The sequence below is a fragment of the Hyalella azteca genome, unplaced genomic scaffold (assembly GCF_000764305.2).
Source record: "Hyalella azteca isolate HAZT.00-mixed unplaced genomic scaffold, Hazt_2.0.2 contig4544, whole genome shotgun sequence".
NCBI lineage: Eukaryota > Metazoa > Arthropoda > Malacostraca > Amphipoda > Hyalellidae > Hyalella > Hyalella azteca.
In genome coordinates this window covers 25,961-45,917 of record NW_025934757.1, presented here as the reverse complement: position 1 = coordinate 45,917, position 19,957 = coordinate 25,961, and the positions used below count along the sequence as shown (strand labels likewise).

Genomic DNA, 19,957 nt, shown 5'->3' with positions numbered 1-19,957 from the left:
GACAGCTGCCAACAGCTGCGCGAGGCTGAAACTCTGCATTTGAGACAGTATCACTGCGAAGTTTTAGGGAACATTACGCCGATGTTTAAGGGAACTTTACCCTGAATCCTGAAGATAAGACGCTCCCCGGCCGCAGAGTTGAGCTGCAGGAAGGCGCTCGTCGTGTCCCAGTCGACGTGCGTGATGGAGGACGAGGCTCCTGCCACCGTCAGCAGGCGCTCGTAGTTCTTCGTCACGTTGTAGATGTCGACCTGAACATGGTAAGAAATAAAAAAGTTTGATAATCTTGATGACGATAAATTTTAAGCAGAGTTATACAGCAATTGATGACAAATGACATGAAAGCTCACAGAGTTTTCATTGGAGGCGACGGCGAGTAGGAGGCCGTCAGGGGAATATTTGAGGTCCTGTAGGACTTCCTTGCGGTCGCGGCGACGCGTTTGCTCCTCCAAGTTCCTGCAGGATAAAGGCTCAAGTGAGCTTAACACAAGAAATTACTCTACTTGTTAGGTGGAGATGCAGAGACCATCATGCCACTGCGATAATCATGTACGAGTAATGAACTTAGTCATCATGTTGTCCATCTCCGATTAGGGTATGAAACGTATTGCCTCACACATCACGGTAACATCATGCCTCGCNCTCACTAAGCCCCCAAGCCTCACTAAGCCCCCCAAGCCTCACTAAGCCCCCAAGCCTCACTAAGCCCCCCAAGCCTCACTAAGCCTCCACGCCTCACTAAGCCTCCACGCCTCACTAAGACCCCCACGCCTCACTCGCTGCTGAAGACCACGAAGGCGCCGTTCTTGAGGCCCGCCGCCACGGTGAGGCCGTCGGGACTGAAGGCGACGCAGCGCGCGGCCTCCGCCACGAGCACCGTGGCCATCGGCACACGACGCTCCAGGTCCCACAGCCTGCGTCAGACAACGTGCATATTGTGACCGATCCTTCACAATTATCACTTATTTTAATACCAGCATACGTTTATTCATTTCATGTCCATTTGTTTTAGTGTATACATCGAAGGTGTAATTATACAGTCGCGTCTGGCGTGGCCGCCTCATTGACATTAGAGTTCGACCTTATACTCCAGTAGCAGTAGTGCGAGTTCAGGTCTGAGTGGCAGTAAGTCAAGGAGTCAGTCATGTGCTGCCAACCATACAGTAAGGTTCTACCTGAACTCAATCCGCCTTGCTGAATCGCTAGTGATTTTCAACGCTATATCTTGTGGCTGTGCTTCAAAACTTTATTACGCTGATTATTGGTCATGAAGATGCCTGCTACGCTGGTTTTGGAATTTTAAACGCGTTATATTTAGTTTCCGAAATAAAAATTTACATTTTATCCACCTGAACTTATGTTTTAATAAATAGAAGCCAAATGCAATAAAATGCCAGCGACAGAAACTTTATTTAGTTCGTTGTTTTCAGCATGATAGTTACCGGCGTCTGGCTGTAGTGCTCGAGCGTTGTGACAACATTGGAGAGTTGAGGCGAACGTCCGGTGACAAGATGATGGTCATGTTACTAATGATAATAATGAAGAAGAAGCATCACTGCAATAACAATGTCGAGTGGCTGTCGAACACTCACTCACAACACTCACTCAAAACACTCACCTGACGGTGCAGTCGTCAGAGGCAGTGACTGCAACACTCCTGGAGGGGTGCGTGGCGAGCCCCCACACCTCCCCCACTCCGTGCCCCTGTACCACACACGTCGCCCCCTGGGGTGTCGCTCCCCGCATGCGTATCACCCACACTTCGTCCTGCTCCGTGCCTGCCACGATCTGTACATGCCACAGGGCAAAGACTATCATGACAAAAACATTACATTATTATTATAAGAAAATTTTTGACGAAAGCATCAGTAAAAATCGAAAACGATCACTAAAAATATGAACCTGGAAATAAATTTACACGTCCGCCTACGCATGTAGAGATTGACGCTGAATATTGGGATTAGTATGTCATGGACGCTGCATACATTCATTTATTAAGAGATAATATACAAAAATTCGCGCCTCCCTAATAAGCTCGAATATATATAGTAAGAAATTATTCACAATAATATCATAAAAACTAAAACCGCATTCAGTTATAAAAAACCTAAAAAATACAAAAAAAAACATTAAAAACGCAGGTTACTGGGCATTCCGTCACGCTTCTCGATCCTCCTCTCCGCTCTTCACGATTCCACACTTAACATCCTGCTCCTCTCCCTCAACCTCCACACGTTTTCCAAATATCTCTTCAGACTCTCACACATAGCCGCAGCTGCTCTCTCAGACAGACCTGCAATCACTGCCATCCACTCCTCACTTGTTCTCTCACGCCCATCGCAATCACCTACATCATAGATTGTCGTCCTCTCTCATACGCCCCCACATTGCATCATCAAGTGCTCCATAGTTTCTTTCTCATCCCCATCACACATAAAACATGCATCCTCCTTTTTCTCATTCCCCCTATACGTCCATTCACGCAAAGCGCCCTGCCTTCATACATAACAACATGTCCCCACCTCTTCTTCCATCATATATACATACATTCTTGCTTTGGCATCGCTTTCTGTTGGTACAATTTCAGAGTTTCCTCTCTCTCCATTCAATGCTTCTACACCTTCACTCCACATCCAGTAATTCTTTTATTTATATATTTTATCCATTCATTTTCATCCCATTCTATTCCAGTTGTGCCCCGCCTAGTAACCAGCCATTCATACTTTGGCCCAGCGGACCCTTGGCTCACCCATGCTTGATCATGCATACCACACTAACGCAACAATGCACAGCATCTTCGTGCCCATTTGCTCACCCTTGTGTTCCAAATAAGCATCTTTCGTGCCCAACATTCATCGTCCATTCGTTCCTCTCTTTATACCTCAAAACTGATCTCATTCTTCCCTCCTTAAAGGCACTCAATCCACTGGCCCCTCTCAGGGCCTCCACCGCCCTGGGAACTGCCATACTCTTCCACACTTCCTTAAAATTTCATACTTATTCGCTCTTACTTTTGGGGCACTGCCAAGTATACCCAACCATTGATTAGCTCTACTTAGACTCTCAGCCTTTGTTCACTTACATCCCCCTTGGTCCAAATGCCATTAGTGGTCACTGCAGGCGCTTACGCTGAGAAGTGTTCTCATCAAATGCCAGTAGTGGTCACTGCAGGCGCCTACGAATTGAAGTGCTCTAACGGTCTAACCAAATGCCAGTAGTGGTCACTACAGGCGCCTACGATGCGAAATGAACTCACCAAATCTTTGGAAGCGGCGATTGAATGCACAGGTCCCGGTTTCTCGTAAACCAGGCTTGGAGTCTCTGTAAATTATTGAAATCTCAATACATAAAATTATAAATTGAGCGCAACAAAATAGCAGTTTTTGCTAGTTACTGTGATAGCGAAAAATACTTATTTTAATGTTCACAAAAAATGGAGGCTACATATTAATAATGCTTTCACCGGCCAGAGCTGCTACAATCTAACTGATCATTATTAGACCTATTATACACTGATGACATGGACAGACGTTCGCAGCTCAGAGCCAAGACAATATATAAATCACTTCTAGGCAACTGTGCTCATTTATTTTACTCTCGATGCCGTCTATATTCTCCTTGCCATCAGTCAGTAAAATGCCGGTTCAGTCACTTCAGTGGCAATGGATTAAAATCATATAGAAGCTCACTTAAAATGGTTTATTTGAACTCTTTCGTTGAAATCGTAATTTAAAAAAAAAAATAAAATAGTTCATGATGCTCCGATTTTAGTTAAAATCACTTAGAACTGTTAAAATATACAAGACGTACAACTGTCTCTATAGCACAGCATTGAGCACGTGGTCCAGGAAAAAACACGTATTCCCATAAGCGAGGCGACAGCAAAAGACAGCGGTTGTGGTCAGCACGACAAAAGAGCAGCAAACGTAGGCTTTCAAAAATCACTGCCATGCATCAGCCACTAGCTGGTCTGCCTTCGTGGCATTCAGCTCACTAGACTCCTGCGTCTCGGAAAATTTTTCTCGAAAAGAAACGGGGCAACTGGGACGAGACGAGAAGTTACCGGGAAAAAATAACAGGACAGAGGGTAAAATTTGTCCCGGAATAAACGTATAAAATGGGACAAGACTTGTGTCCCGGACTCTAAAACTTGGGTCCCGGTGATTTTGAAACGATACGAGACAGATAGATACAAAGTGAGACGTGACGATTATCAGAAGTGGTCACTGGAAATATTTTTAGCAGCAAAGAACAGGCGAGATCCCATGATGGTCGAGGTATATAAACCAGGCCAACAGTCGTCGCAATAGCCGATATTTGACAACAAATCGGGTATGCGTAGGCACCTTTTTCGTGCCTACGCTGGGTAGTTCTAAGGCTGAAGAAACACAATGCCGGCCAAAGCAGAGACTCTGATATGGCATTAGACGAGCTGGAGAACATCAGCAATGAAGATGAGGCTTCATTGAATTATAAAAGTCGAGACTTGCATGAGAATAGTAGAGGAATACGTCGTAAGTTTTGCTGTCGCTTAAAGAAAGCCAAAGTTTACACCCTAGCAAAACACTGAAGAAAGTCTCTTATGCCATCACCACCTATAGCCAACTGCAGACGCGAGTAATTAGTCCCAACCAAGTAGAAGACGCGCCACGTTATGCTCGTTAGACAAAATTTTGATCAGATAATGTCTGAATCAATTCATTATTTTAATTACATATTAAGGATTAACTAGATTACTGGAACTCTTGCTATGTCTGGATTACTAGATTACTCTTGCTATGTCTCGATATAAAAGTTGAAAATTCCGGGAAATTTTATAACCCCCTATTTAAAAAAGGAATTCCGGGACGTCTCGTCTCGGTATTGTTCCGGAATTTATACGGAGCGCTGAAATTTTACCCAGTTTTTGTTGCTAACCGGGATAGACCCTGTTCTCTCGTCTTGAATGTAAAAACACTAACCGCTGGGGCATACAGTCAGGGACACGGTCAGCTAACCATTGCCGAATTCGGGCTCGCCAAGCTCCACGTTTCCACGTAAGCCGCGTTGCTACGCCGCCATCTTTGTAGCACACTCGCGCCTTACCTTACTCTTTCGTTCCTACTCGTTTGGGTGTCTTGGTATCAATGGAGAAGGAAAGAGCAAAGCAGAAAGGATTAAGCTATTGTCAAAATCTCCTTCCTTCAGCGAGAGACCGGTGTTTAAGAAAATTGTTCGACATTAACGATGTTGATCCCTACGACGTGCCGGCATAGCAGTGTAGAGATTTTGCAAGCCTGCCTCCCGTTTCACACGGGGATTTACTGAACTATTTGGTGTCAACCAATACACCTTGCAAGAATTCAAGCCATACGCTTCAAGTTTTCAAGCAATTAGTGGATGGATGGGTGCAGAAGATATCACCCACAAACCAGCCAACTGCAACAACACTATCATTCCTGCCAAGGTGAGGATAATGGATCGTGACAATGTAATATGATCCGTAAATATTATTACATTTTATTCTTATTTATGTAGCTTATCTAGCGGCAAGTAACAGATTTTGCCCCTGGAAAATATATAGTATCGTATATCATATATATGCGATAAGTAAACTGATACGATATACACGGCATTCACGGCTAGTAAACTGAAGAAACGCATTACATTGCCCAGTTTTCTGTTTAAATAGTCGTGAGAACAACTGGTGCATCCAACAACGGCGCAGTAGCGTCCCATCTTCAAGCAAAAACTTCAAAAAGAGACAAGCGCAGTAGATTGAACACTTAGGCGAAAGCTAGACCATTCTACAAATATGACGGTCTATCCCACAATGAATCTCGCAATTCGGTGCCGTGACGTCATCCTTTCGAGCCCATTTCAAAATTCTACACTAGAATGTAGTTAGGTGCAAGTAAATTTGTGAACGGCAGTTTCCTGTCGTTCACAATGTCACGCAAAGAATGTTTGATCAATTTAATGAAATGCTGCTAATAGGTCGAGTAAAGAGCAGAATTGTAGTTTGACAAGTGTAATCACTTGTTGTCACTGAGTTGGCAGACAGATTATAACCTTTGAGATCGGAAAGAATATCATCTATTAGCATCTGACGGAGTTCAACATGAGACTTAGGACAGCTTTTTACTTTACAACTCCTGCACAATACCCTTTGAAGGCTAATGAATAGAGAGTCGCCACCCCCTGAAGCGGGCAGGCCGTCCAAAATCAATCCAGCAGGCAACGGTTGGTCATTATCACACTCTGTCTCGACCTCAGGAGCAGAGGTCCATCGCGATAGTCTGTCTGCAGCAACATTCAACCTACCAGGGGTGAACTGAATTTCAAAACTGAACTCGGCTAAATCCTCAACAGTACGAGCTAGCCTGCTGCTAACCAGCTTCATATTGTGCAAATACACAAGAGCTTGGTGATCAGTGTGTACAATGAAATCAATGCCGTACAAGAATGGTCGCAAGTTTTTCACTGCCCAGCCTCTTTAATTATCATTCAAAGTTCCAACGCTTTGTGTTTCATGCATGTAGACGCAACGAAAAAGAGCCGCAGTACTCACCAGGCACGGTAGTCTGCACGGTACAGTGTCCATGCAAGCACTCACCAGGCACGGTAGTCAGCACAGTAAAGTGCTGCAGGTCCCGGATGGAGATGGCCCCATCACGACCTCCCGTCAGTAGCCAGTCCCGGTACACCTCCGTCACCAGCACGCCGCCCTGCGACACGCCAGGCTGCCTCACACCATTCATTTTCTGCTACACAACGCAAGCTTTGATATGAATGATTTCAGCAGCCATACGCTAGATATGGGAGGCTCGCGTACAATTTGCTGATACGTTACAGCAAACACGTAACAAATCTGCTATTGCTCTCTAACCGTACTCTTCATCTGATAAGCATTACAAAGGTACATGACTGAAAATAATATTAGTTACCATGAAAAATAACTAATAATGATAGAGAATATCTCTACCTTGCAGTCGGTAAATTTTGGGCATATCCGTGGAAATGAAGGTACGAACAGGGTAAACAAGGGAAATATCAAGTATATCACATTACATTAAACAGCGATGAGGTATTAGAATCCCCTTGAAAATGCTTGTAATGATTCCACATTATGCCGTCAATGAGAGGCTCACAGGATGAACGTCCACGACAGTCGACTGGAGCTTCCCGTCAGGACCCCAGATGTTGAGGCTGCCACCCGCTGACCCCGACACCGTACGGCCGTCGGGCAGACACGAAACGCTCGTCTGGTCCTCCTGCCTCCCCAGGCTGCCCCACACCCCAGCCCGCCCCTGAGGAGAGAACAGGTGGTAAACACGACACGCTCGTCTGGTCCTCCTGCCTCCCCAGGCTGCATCACACTTCATACTGCACCACACTCCTGGCTGCTCCACACTCCACAAAAGAAGGGAGGAGTAATTGTTTACCTTAGGAAATCTCTCGCAAGAAGCGTGGTGGAATTGAGATCGGAATCTGGAAACTCTGGTGGCTTTGTTGAACATGCACTACTACACATTTAAGAACTCGACCTCTGCGTAGCCATATTCTATAGGCCGCCTACATGCCCACCGAAAAATTTTGATCCAGAAATCCCTGCTGGGGGAAAATGATCCAGACCCCAGCCTGATAATGGGAGAAACTTCAATCTCCCTCGCATCCGTTGGACAGGCCCGGGTGGCCCGGAGGTTGGTGACCGCCGCGGAAGTAAAAAAGCCAAACTAGTGAATTTGCTGCGGAACACTTGCTTAGTCAGCAAGTACGGCTGCCGACAAGGAACACAATATCCTCGATCTCTTTTTTTTCCTAATAATGAAAGAATGATGGTTGACGTTCGAGTTGAAGAGACCTCACTGTCTGACCACCGCCTGGTGGTGATGGTGGATACGACAATTGGAATTGAACCCCAGCACAAGGCTATACCCAAAAAGAGATTGGAGAGGAGAGGAGAAGAATTCATGAGAGGAATGCAGAGAAAATTTACACAAGACTATGTGAGGAGCTATCACAGGTGTGTGTGCGTCATGCCCCGAGAAAAACGGGCCTCAAAGTCTGCAGCATTCCAGGCGACCGACGAATCATCATAAGAAATCACACGATTGAAAAAAACAAATAGCTAAACCATTAGTGATATGAGGAGACAGAGACTAGTAGAGCTCCACAAGGAAATCGAACGCTGGTTGCTGGAGTGGCAAAGGACATAAGAATTAGCTGCCGAGGAACGAGTAGTTGAAGTCATCAGAGAGAGCCCTAAGTATTTCTTCAAATACGCCCAGTCCAAGGCTAAAATAAAGACGCCAGTGAGCCCGCTGAAGGATAACGAAGTCCTTGTCGGAGATTACCAGGGGTAACTGGGGTAACTGGTAACTGGTAATCCTTGTCGGATTACCAGTTACTGGGATCGCAGTTTGAATCAGTATTTAGTAACCCCCGTTACTCAAGACAGGAGAATAAATTTGAAGTTCTCCAGGAGCTGCCTGGCGGTATAGAGTTGGAGAGTATGAACATCTTCAAAAACAGACTAGACGAAGCTATGCAGGAGCATATGTTCAGTCTTAAAATGCCTAGCAAATTACGGACCAGGCAATAAGTCCAGCAGCTATCTCAATCAATCGTCAGCTATGGAAAGATCAGGTTCCAAAGGCCGGATCCCTTGTGAATCAAGTCACGAAAAGTTCAAGAATCGGCAACAGGCCATGGGCCTATTTCTTCAACGCCGACACTTCTATTCTATTCTATTCTATTCTAACATTCAATTTGGACCAGAAGACATGGAAATAAGTATCAAAGAACTGGCGACGTTCTCAGCACCAGGACTCGATGGAATTCCGGCAGTGCTGTCGAAGAAGTGTGTTGGAGCACTGAAAACTCCGCTCACAATGCTCTGGAAAGCCTCGATGATGGAGGGAATTATTCCTGAGGGCCTAAAAGTGGTTCTGATAACGCCAATTTACAAAGGAGGCCCGAGGGGCCTCCAGTTTACAGTTTTTGTGAGGAGAGGCCTACTTGACCTCACAGGTGATCAAGGTTTTTGAGAAGATGGTGGCCAGGACGCTGGTCCACTATATGGAAGAGGCTTTTCCTGAGCACGTTATCCTAAACACGTTACCCTGAGCACGTTACCCTAGGCACGTTACCCTGAGCACGTTACCCTGAGCACGTTGCCCTGCAGCGTCCAGAACTTGATGTGTTTGTCCCCGCAGGTGACGAGGTGTGTGGTGCTCCCGTACGCCCACTCCACCTCCTCCACCTGACAACAGATGGCGCGTCGTCAGTCGCATGCTTTATGGCTAAATTAAAAATTGTACTCGTATTATGATATTTTTGTGCAGACGAAAGTCTGAAAGAGAGACTGCAAAAGACTACCTGATAAGTTGAAATAGCTCAGGCCAACGATTTTTGAAGTTAATTAGTAATTGTATTTCCATTTTACAGGGTGAACCAGAATTAAGTAACCCTTTTAATTTGGTAATAAATAAAAAACTAAGAACGTTATGAAGTTGAAACTTGTTTCATTTAAAAGAAGAACATTTTTATGGTAATATTGTATCATAGTTATGTCATTATCCTGTATAGCTTGCTAAATTTGTGTTTAATTATCAAGCCTTAAATTTTCATTAAGATTCGCTACAGCAAAGAAGAAAGAACGAAAATTCTGCAAACCTACATCAGGACGATGTCAATAACAGAAGTTCAACGTGATTACAGGATCCATTTCAAAACAAGAATCAGTCCTTCAAAAAAAAACAATTAAATCTCTTTATCGAAAATTTGCGGATACCGGGAAATTACTAATGAACTAATGAAGGTTATGAAAGCAACGAAGAGAAGAGCCCTATTTTGTCAAAACAATTGTGGTGGGCATTTAAAATATATTATATTTAAAAACTAGGATACAATATTACCATAAAAATGTTCTTCTTTTAAATAAAACAAGTTTCATAACGTTCTTAGTTTTTAATTTTTAACAAATTAAAAGGGTTACTTAATTCTGGTTCACCCTGTATGTATTTTTACAAGTCATCGAGCCTTTACGTTGATGAAAACAATCATAGCAGTCAGATTTTGCCACAGATTGCCAGCTTTTACTGAAAAGTAGTAAAACTTGTACTTATTCTTTGAAAATTTTGAAAAGTCTCGTTCTCACATTTTAACTTTAAACGTCAGCATTGCCATTAATCAACTCGACACGTTCATTCAAGACATATTATTAAAAAATATCGAACTTATAATTTAAAGCGTTTCCGAATGAGCCAATGAGACAGCACCAACAAGCTGGAGCGCCAGCCCTGAGATGTGCTGCTAACTTCACTTCATATTTTTCTTGATGATTGCATGTTCAAATTTGATCTTCTGATCACTTGATGGCTGCAAGTCCGCGACATTTTATCCGCGGCATAAGAGTGTTATTAATTCGTGTTTATTAACTCGTTGCAAAGCAAATTTGTTCAAGATTCATAAACGAAGTTCACAGGTTAAAATAAAATATACGTTTAAAAATTACTTTTTAAAGACAACACTTCCAAAGAATCCAGTATCTCCAATCTTACTGATGTACAATGAATTTCTCATCTAATTTTCAAAAATTAAAAAAATTTACTTTTCAATTTTTTTAATATATATAAATTTTTTTAATATATAAATTTTTTTCAAAATTATTCATTCTGTTAATTGATTCATGCATTGCCTCTGATTTCACACAAGTGTGCAAAATTTCAGATCAATTAGACACGTAAAAGTGTGTCAAATATCAGTTATAAGATTTGTAGCTGACAAAATTATTTTTTCAATTTTTTAATATTGCAAAAAAAAATTTTTTTACTTCTTAAAATCATTTATTTTGACATTTGATTCATGCATTGTCTCCAACTTTACACAAGTGTGCAAAATTTCAGATCGATAGGATAAGTAAAAGTGTGTTAAATTTCGATTATAAGATTTGTAGCAGACAGACAGACAGACAAACAAGAAGTGAAGTTAAAGAGAAGTGTTGTAATAAATAAGAGTAGAATGACATGAATAACAGCCAGACGGATGACCTTGCCGGCGTACGCGACGGCAGCGGCGACGCGCCTGCCCTTCTGCCAGTCCCACACGACCACCTCCTGCCGCTGGGGTGAACCTCCTACAGATGCCAGCATCTGCAGGAGAGCCATACCTCATTGGGACACTACAACCCTCACTAGACCATTACAACCCTTCCTTATTGGGGCACTACAACCCTCACTAGACCATACCAGCCCTTCCTTATTGGGGCACTACAACCCTCACTAGACCATACCAGCCCTTCCTTATTGGGACACTACAACCCTCACTAGACCATTACAACCCTTCCTTATTGGGGCACTACAACCCTCACTAGGCCATTACAACCCTTCCTGATAGGGACACCAAACACTTCCTAAAGCATTTTAACTCTTTGTTATTCTGGTACAACAACACTCCCTAAAGCATTTCAACTCTTTGTTATTCTGGTACAACAACACTTCCTAAAGCATTTCAACTCTTTGTTATTCTGGTACAACAACACTTCCTAAAGCATTTCAACTCTTTGTTATTCTGGTACAACAACACTTCCTAAAGCATTTCAACTCTTTGTTATTCTGGTACAACAACACTTCCTAAAGCATTTCAACTCTTTGTTATTCTGGTACAACAACACTTCCTAAAGCATTTCAACTCTTTGTTATTCTGGTACAACAACACTTCCTAAAGCATTTCAACTCTTTGTTATTCTGGTACAACAACACTTCCTAAAGCATTTCAACTCTTTGTTATTCTGGTACAACAACACTTCCTAAAGCATTTCAACTCTTTGTTATTCTGGTACAACAACACTTCCTAAAGCATTTCAACTCTTTGTTATTCTGGTACAACAACACTTCCTAAAGCATTTCAACTCTTTGTTATTCTGGTACAACAACACTTCCTAAAGCATTTCAACTCTTTGTTATTCTGGTACAACAACACTTCCTAAAGCATTTCAACTCTTTGTTATTCTGGTACAACAACACTTCCTAAAGCATTTCAACTCTTTGTTATTCTGGTACAACAACACTTCCTAAAGTATTTCAACTCTTTGTTATTCTGGTACAACAACACTTCCTAAACCATTTCAACTCTTTGTTATTCTGGTACAACAACAACACTTCATAAACCATTTAACACTGCACTATGAGTATCCGAGCATGTAAAGAACCCTTCATACAAGGTTATTCTTTATGATGGACCTAATTTAATGAATTCAGATTTATTTAAGTATGAATTTAAATATATAATTTACACACCAACGGAAAGAAAAAGATTCAAAGTTTTTTTAAGTATTCATATACGTTCAAATGTCCCCATTGGCATTTTCTGTTAGAAACTTTTTGAATCAGTCACTTCCAGAGCGTTGGGTAGGACGCATTGGAACGACGTAAAAAAAACTTTACATTTTTCTCTTCCCATTGGTGTATGAATTATTCATTTTTAGTTAATACTTAAATAAATAAGAATTTATTGAATTGGGTCCATCATTTAGAATAACCCTGTACATACGAGTATACTGACCTTAACTTTTTATGAGAAACGAATAGCTCTAAAAAACAGTTGGTGAATTCTCTTACGATGTATAGCAACATATTAGTTTAGTTTAGACTTTAGATTCATTTCTGAATTCTTTCACGGTGTGAAGATGACAGAAATGATCGATTAGAGTTCACAAGAGTTGATTGATATTGAATCTGCGATCGAAAAACATAACTAGCATTTGTTAACAAGTTATATGATGAACTTTTGAGCTCATAATCATTTCCCTTGACCTCGCTAAGCAACCGGCATATTTGTCGAGGATCGTGTGACACCCGTATTATAGTTTTCGCAAATTAGGTACGTTCCTTCAGTGAGTCCAGTGGGAAAAGCCAATAATGTTATGTATATACATTACCAATGCTCGATGTTGCCGTCTTTATAGTGCTAGTGCGTTAAAACAGTAATCTATGAGCTCGTTTTTATCTTTGTTTTTATCCCGGAAAAAATACCTCGTTTATACGGCCTGAATCGGTCTCACCAATAATTGAAAAAGCTTCAGTAACATGTCAGTTCATGTCATATAAAATCCGAAAACTAGCTAAGACTTTTTTTAACGGCTGTTCGATAACTCAATTCAATTATATTTCTAACAATTTCACCATAAATTCATTGAAATTTTTCATTAGTTTTAAACTGATTATGTGAGTTATTTAATGTAGCATTACTGAGGGTTGACATGACCTGATGATCATGAGAGAAGGCGAGGGCGGTGACAGCGGTGTGGTGGGCGTCATGCAGGACGCTGAGGGGCGCCGTGTCGCCCGCACCCCAAACACAGATACTGGGGTCCCGCCCCAGCTGTCCTGACGCTGCTATGGTCCCGTCCTGGCTCACCGTCAGGCTAAATAATGACCACCAAGCTCGTTACTTTACAACGAATTTGTTAATTAATCTCTGGTTACCTAAAACTCAACTTGTAACCTTATTTGAAATATTAACAAATTATTCAAAAATATATTATTCGATATATGAATGATAATCCATATACATAATTGTTTCACTAAATGAATAAGCGATGGGGTACGACCGAAAAAATTTTCCTTATGATATTTATTCGTCCACTTTATTTAGGGCTTGAAGATTTGCTAGAACCTGCCATTTGCTCAAACAATAATACAGTACGAGAAAGCAGATATTAGTAAAAAATATTAAAAAAAAAACTTTTTAAAAAAAACACGTTTTTCTTGTGGACTAAAAAGTAGAAAATAAAATACTTTAAAAAACTTTTTTAAAAACACGTTTTTCGTGTGGACTAAAAAGTAGAAAATAAATTATGGTTCGCCCCAAAAAACGTGTGTCGGGCAGATTTATGATTAAAGCGAAAAGCAAACAACACTTAAATTTCGGAAATTTGATGGTGAACGTACAGCCCGACCCACGTTTTTTTGGGGCGAACTTTTTATGATTGTATCTGAAATTGTTAGGCGAAAATAGCCTGCATGCCGAATTTCAGATCTCTAGAACAATCAGAAGTGGGATAATTTTCGTTGTCAATGTTAACAACAAACAAACAAACAAACAAACGCGAAGCTAAGCTAAGAAAAACGTGTTAATAAAATACAGAGGAAAGTCTAGAGGTATAAGGTAGATCTAATAAGTTATAGGCTGCAATCTAAAAATTACAGCCTATAGATCCTATTTTCTATACTCAAATTTCTTAATTAAATGCTAGAATGGAAAGAATTGGACATCTTCATCTGATGCTACTAAAAATTTTGCTCATGACTTTTAGCGATAAAAGTTTACTTTCGATGATTTGTTTTGTTTCACAGAAGAAAATGTAAGTTACTGTTGCAATCCCGCGATCACCATTTTCTCACTATTTGATGAAGTTATGAACTCAAGTCAATTTGCACTTTTTGAACATTTCCTTAGTGATAGTCTCAACAACGCGTCGATCTAGAACTGCAAGGAAGTTGGGAGGCGAACGTAGTCTAGTATGGTAAATCTGTTATTAGCAGAGCAACAGTTAAGACTACCTGGTGATGTCTTCATCACCTAACATTACCTAGTTATGTCATCATCACCTAACATCACCTAGTGATGTCATCACCTAACATCACCTAGTTATGTCATCACCCAACATTACCTAGTGATGTCATCACCTAATTTCACCTAGTTATGTCATCACCCAACATTACCTAGTTATGTCACCACCTAACATCACCTAGTTATGTCATCACCTAACATCACCTAGTTATGTCATCATCGTGTCCCGTGAAGAAGCTCTGCTTGTTGTTCTCGAGATCATGCACCACCGCCACCCCCGCGACGTAGTAGAGGAGGTGGCCGGCAGCGTTGAGGCGGATGTTGTTGCGCGCGGTGTGGCCGTTGTAGCCGAACACCCAGTCCAGCTGCAGCGACCCGTCTGGTGGCCGCCTGTTGCTCATCGTTGCACGCGTCGTCTGAGCACATCACATAATGCTTGTGTCAAATACAACTCTTATACCTATAGAATCTTCGGATATGCAACTCTTATACCTCACAATCTTCGGATAATGCACCCCGAATTTGAATAGCATAAACCATCATGTGGACATTGTACAGTTAACGTAATTTTTGTTAACCAATTGGTAAGCAGTCGGACTACAATTAATTTGCGGCAATGAAACTCATCATTTAGAACGTTGATAATAACTACGGGATCACAGTTAACGAAATTATTAAATTTTATGCATTTGGGAAAGGAAAAATAAGGAAAGATTAACCAGGAGCCAAGTCAAAAAACGCGCCGGCCGAACAATTTTGCCAACACCAGAGTGCATTCCGGCGACAAAAGCGCGATGCTTTCTTATCTTTACTCGAAAAAATGAATGGGTCTTTGTCCAAGTAGTGACCCACTTGGGTCTTGGGTGGGGGTCACTACTTGGGTCTGTGGTTGGGGGTCTTTGTCCAAGTAGTGACCCACTTTCTCACCAAGAGCACGAACATAGACCGGACCGTCCGGAATTGCCCTGACAATACATTAAGCCGGGCCAACCTGGGTTAGAATGACCTACAAAGGGACAAAAAGTGTGAAACTATTTGGACAAAGTCTCACTCACTTCCCCAGGTGCTCAAGCATGATCATGAATTTAATAAGTGAAAAAAATTAAAGATTTCCCTTAAGAATAATTCCCCTCTTAGCTCAAAAGCTGTAGTAATAGTTAGGCTTTTAGAAGGCTTTGATTCAACTCCATTTTCCGGATCCCGCGCAACTCATACGAAAACCAATACAAGGTTCTTTCGATTTCATATTTCTGTAATAAATATTGATGAAAATCCGACATAGGAATACTGGATGATTAATGCAAAATTGCATAAAATATCCACTATTTTCAAAAACTTGAATATCACGCCATATATATTGGATTATGTATATCCAATATTTATTCTAAAATGAATATTAGCATATTAATATCCATATTATTAGCATATTTATATCCGTATGCGATAAACATTGGAACACTTATTCATATTGGAATATCTAATTATCTATATCTCCGTTTGCGCCTCGACCACCCAGTTACAACTTCGATGCTTAGCGACCACCTACACTGCTGGAGGCCGAGCCGACACTGAATCTTGTTACCTAAGCTGATTGCGGCGTGCAGTCCGGTAAAAAGCAGCGGAATTTACAAAACCCCAAGCATACACACTGTTGGTTGACACCTATACCAGATGTAGCTAATTCTGCAATATTGACAACATTATTTAAGTGAACCGCAAATTGAGCATATGACCGTATCGTTCCTAGGCTTTGTTTAATAAATCTATTGATATCGGTCAAATGTATAAGCTGTCAAGAGTCAGCTCTCACACAGGTTCGTCGTTGTGACGGCCCTCGCAGTCGCATAGCAACTTAGTTCCAGAGAATACCTCAACATCGATCGCAGTATCCAGGCCAATGTCTCAGCTCACTCACAGCCCGTAACTGTGCAACCCTGAGCTACACTTAACACAGCCCATAATTGTGTAATCCTGAGCCACACTTTACACAGCCCGTAATTGTGTAACCCTGAGCTACACTTTACACAGCCCGTAATTGTGTAACCCTGAGCTACACTTTACACAGCCCGTAACTGTGTAACTACGAGCTACACTTTACACAGCCCGTAACTGTGTAACCCAGAGCAGCTGAGCCACACTTCACTCCGCCCGTAACTGTGTAACTCACAGCTACACTTCACACAGCCCGTAAGTGTGTAACTCTGAGCCATTTTTTTCACAAAGCCCGTATTTGAAGGGTCTGATTTATAAGAACATCAAAGTTGTCTTCATGACATGATTCAATTCTATAATCTACAACTCCTGTAATGAGCTTTATTTTGACGGCACCGTCTATTCGTTGAACACTTTTCAGCTGCTAAAAGTACTACATATGCCATATGGCATGATACGGCAACGTTGGATAGTTTGTACACCGAATTTGTTGTACCTGAATTAAATAAAGCTAATTATTGCTCTCGCCGGTCAATAACAGATGCGATCTTACGAATCATGAGTCTGAATCACATTTAAAGTAAATGCGATATACTGTTCTCACTCTCAGTTTGCTAACTATTGCATGCTATCACTGATAGTATTACCTTAACACAAAGGCAATAATAGTAAACTTGGGACTAAAATTGATTACATTGAGTTACTTGAGTAACTCATTGATAGTAACTTGATAAGAGCTTACCTCTCCTTTCTTAGATTTAATTCTTAAAATATTCTTCAAAGCCGTTAACATTGTTCTTATAACACTCAATTCAGCCTAGCCAGTCAATCAGACCAATGGAACTCTAGCAGCTCCAATACTACATGAACCCTGCATCCCCACCACCAAATCGCTATTAGAAATTCTTTAAAAAATACACTTCTAGCAGTTTTTATCGTATTAAAAAATATTTTCATGAAAGTCACAGCAATTAATTAATGGTTTTCAACCGACTTAATTGAGTTCTAAATAAAATCATGAATTCCTGCAGTTATAAGTTTAGCAGCAGCTCAGCCAGTTTTGAGACACTGGTAGAGTTTTACTCATAAGTTTCGAGCGCATGCCATTTATAGAACAATGCGGGAATAAAATTATTCAGAAGCGCACGTCACAACACTCACACTACAGAGTTACGACTGTCACGGTAGCAAGGTTCTACACTTCTTAGCCCTCAGCAGCGCGGTAGGTTAGGTTGCGTCTGTGTATGGCGGGCTGCTTGGCAACTGCTATCACTTTCTTCTTCGAGCTCCGGCGGAGGCGGGAATGCTCTGACAAGAGTAATGAAGCAAAATCCCGTGAACATTTTATGTTTGCAAATCATTTCGTAATATAATTGAAGTTGCACGGTAAATAATTATTGGAAGGGCTGTAGAAAAGGACACTTCACCCTAGAATCTAAACCCTGTGTTTCCCAATTAAAGTAAGCTCATCTACGAGCCTGACGCATCTCTGTGCCTCGTAGTTGTTACTTGTGGTAGCTTGGCCCTGTTCGCGTTGTTAGCCCTGTATTGGTCAGTTGAGTCAATTCAAATTACATTTTATCATTATTATAATGATCTATAACAAACACTCCATTTAATCCTATGAACAACCATAAAAATCTAGAGTTTACAAGAAAGTTCAAAAGAACAAACAATAATATTTTTCTTAAGCAGCCACATCAAAAATGCGTGGAAGATATTTTGGTGGACAAAATTTATGTCTTTGCACAACTTCGCAATAGCCTTGCGTTTAGTGCTTCTCCTACAACGTTGTAGGTGCTTTTAGTGCTTCTCCTACAGTTCAATGGTCAATGTGACTTCGAGTGCAGCAGGGAATGGCTTGGAGGATCATGCAGTGACTCATTACATTAAAATTGTTATTTTTTTATAATCAGCCAAACAGTTTTACTTGGGGCCGAGTAAGCTACGGCTTCCGTCTGTGCAAGCATCACCCACCTTTTCCCATGGGACTTCTTTGTACGTGGTATCTTCAGACTCTGTTGTCATCAAGCGGATAAATAGGACTTTTGCATGACTTTCCGAAATGATAAAAACGTAAACTAAAAGTTGCGACAGCTTTTATAAATCTGGCCTCATGAGCTTTGATAAGAAAATACTGGGTATGTAATTTTCTGTGCTTGAAGTTTAGCTCTTATTCGGCAAGATGAATTTGGTACTTGCAGCAAGATCCTCCATGACCACCCAAAAAATGCCCATTAAGTCATTAACTTATGTGGGTGATGACCTATAGTTCCTATACAGGTCTAAAAGAACACGGGTTCCGCGATCCCAATCGAAAACTTCTTGCACCGAAAAATCTGCCATATTAGCACCAAGCCAGCTCTGGGAAAATAATTTATCCCAGCCTTCTACTTGTCTACAACCGGCAACTCGACGACACGTAAAGCTGCTCGACATTCTATTGAATCATAGGATAAAGAATAATTAAAATAGTCTTTATTGATAAAATACTGTTTATTTGCATATCAAAAGTAATGCCGGCAGGGTTCAACTTGCGAGAAATAGAATAAGAGTTCGTCGGGACATAAAAAATGATCGGCTATTTGGACGGCATGAATGCCCAGCTAGCAAAAGGTAACTTCATCCTGTATATTGCGATAATATTGCACAGCTAAAGTAGGAGAGACGTGAGGTTATGGACGTAGGGAAAGGGGACAGGTGACAGAAAGACAAAGAGGGACAGGTGACAAGGAGGGACAGAATAGGAACAGAAACGAAGACACTCGAACAAGAGGTCGCTTACACGGGACGTCGGCCGCCCGCACGAGAGAGACAGAGAAGGGAAATGTAGGTAATCCTGCCTCGCCTCCTGGGCAGGATACTCGCGCAGGCCACTTAGAGGAAGCCCAACTAAGCTCCCAATTTTGGTGGACTATGATTTTTATTTCCAAAATCTCGTGGCAGGCAACACTGTGAGCTTCCATCGATCAGGCAGGCGACATACAAAAACCGAGGGTATTTCGAAACGACTTAATTAGAAATCTAAAGTTTTAATTCGAGCACTTTTTTTAGTTTTAAAAAAGGAAGGAGAATAATGCTCTGTTGCTTTTATTGTTGGAGATTTAGTAAAGAATTTTCAATGAAGAACTTCTGTGTTAATAAATACCCTAAATCGATGAAAACTGCCGAGTTGGGAAGAACTTCAGCCCTCGTATATATTGACTAGCGTAAAGCTAAAAGGGCTGGTTAAAAATTACGCTTAGAAATAACTTATCCAAACAGAGATTCGATATAGAACAAATGTGTTTCATTATATCCACAACAAAATTCACTAACATCGTTCACTTAATCAGCAATAGTATGAAAAGCATACAAATATTTACTGACAATGCGATCATAAATAATGTATAGAAATTCAATCCCAAGAAGAATGCACTTGTTATAAATCCAGACATTATTGAGCAAGTGAGATGGCATCTGTACGGCG

General features: G+C 41.3%; 1 protein-coding gene across 1 annotated transcript; it reads right to left on the bottom strand.

The window, feature by feature from the left end:
• Positions 1 to 100: 100 nt before the first annotated feature.
• LOC108671371 (echinoderm microtubule-associated protein-like 6) lies at positions 101 to 14,966 on the bottom strand (the record flags this gene model as incomplete). The annotated part of the gene is given in 11 exon segments (XM_018158903.2): positions 101 to 251; positions 351 to 456; positions 777 to 914; positions 1,619 to 1,788; positions 3,257 to 3,321; positions 6,596 to 6,707; positions 7,131 to 7,289; positions 9,146 to 9,244; positions 11,034 to 11,135; positions 13,249 to 13,408; positions 14,761 to 14,966. Coding segments are annotated over 11 exon segments (1,459 nt in total), but the record flags the coding sequence as incomplete, so codon positions are not given.
• Positions 14,967 to 19,957: the final 4,991 nt, after the last annotated feature.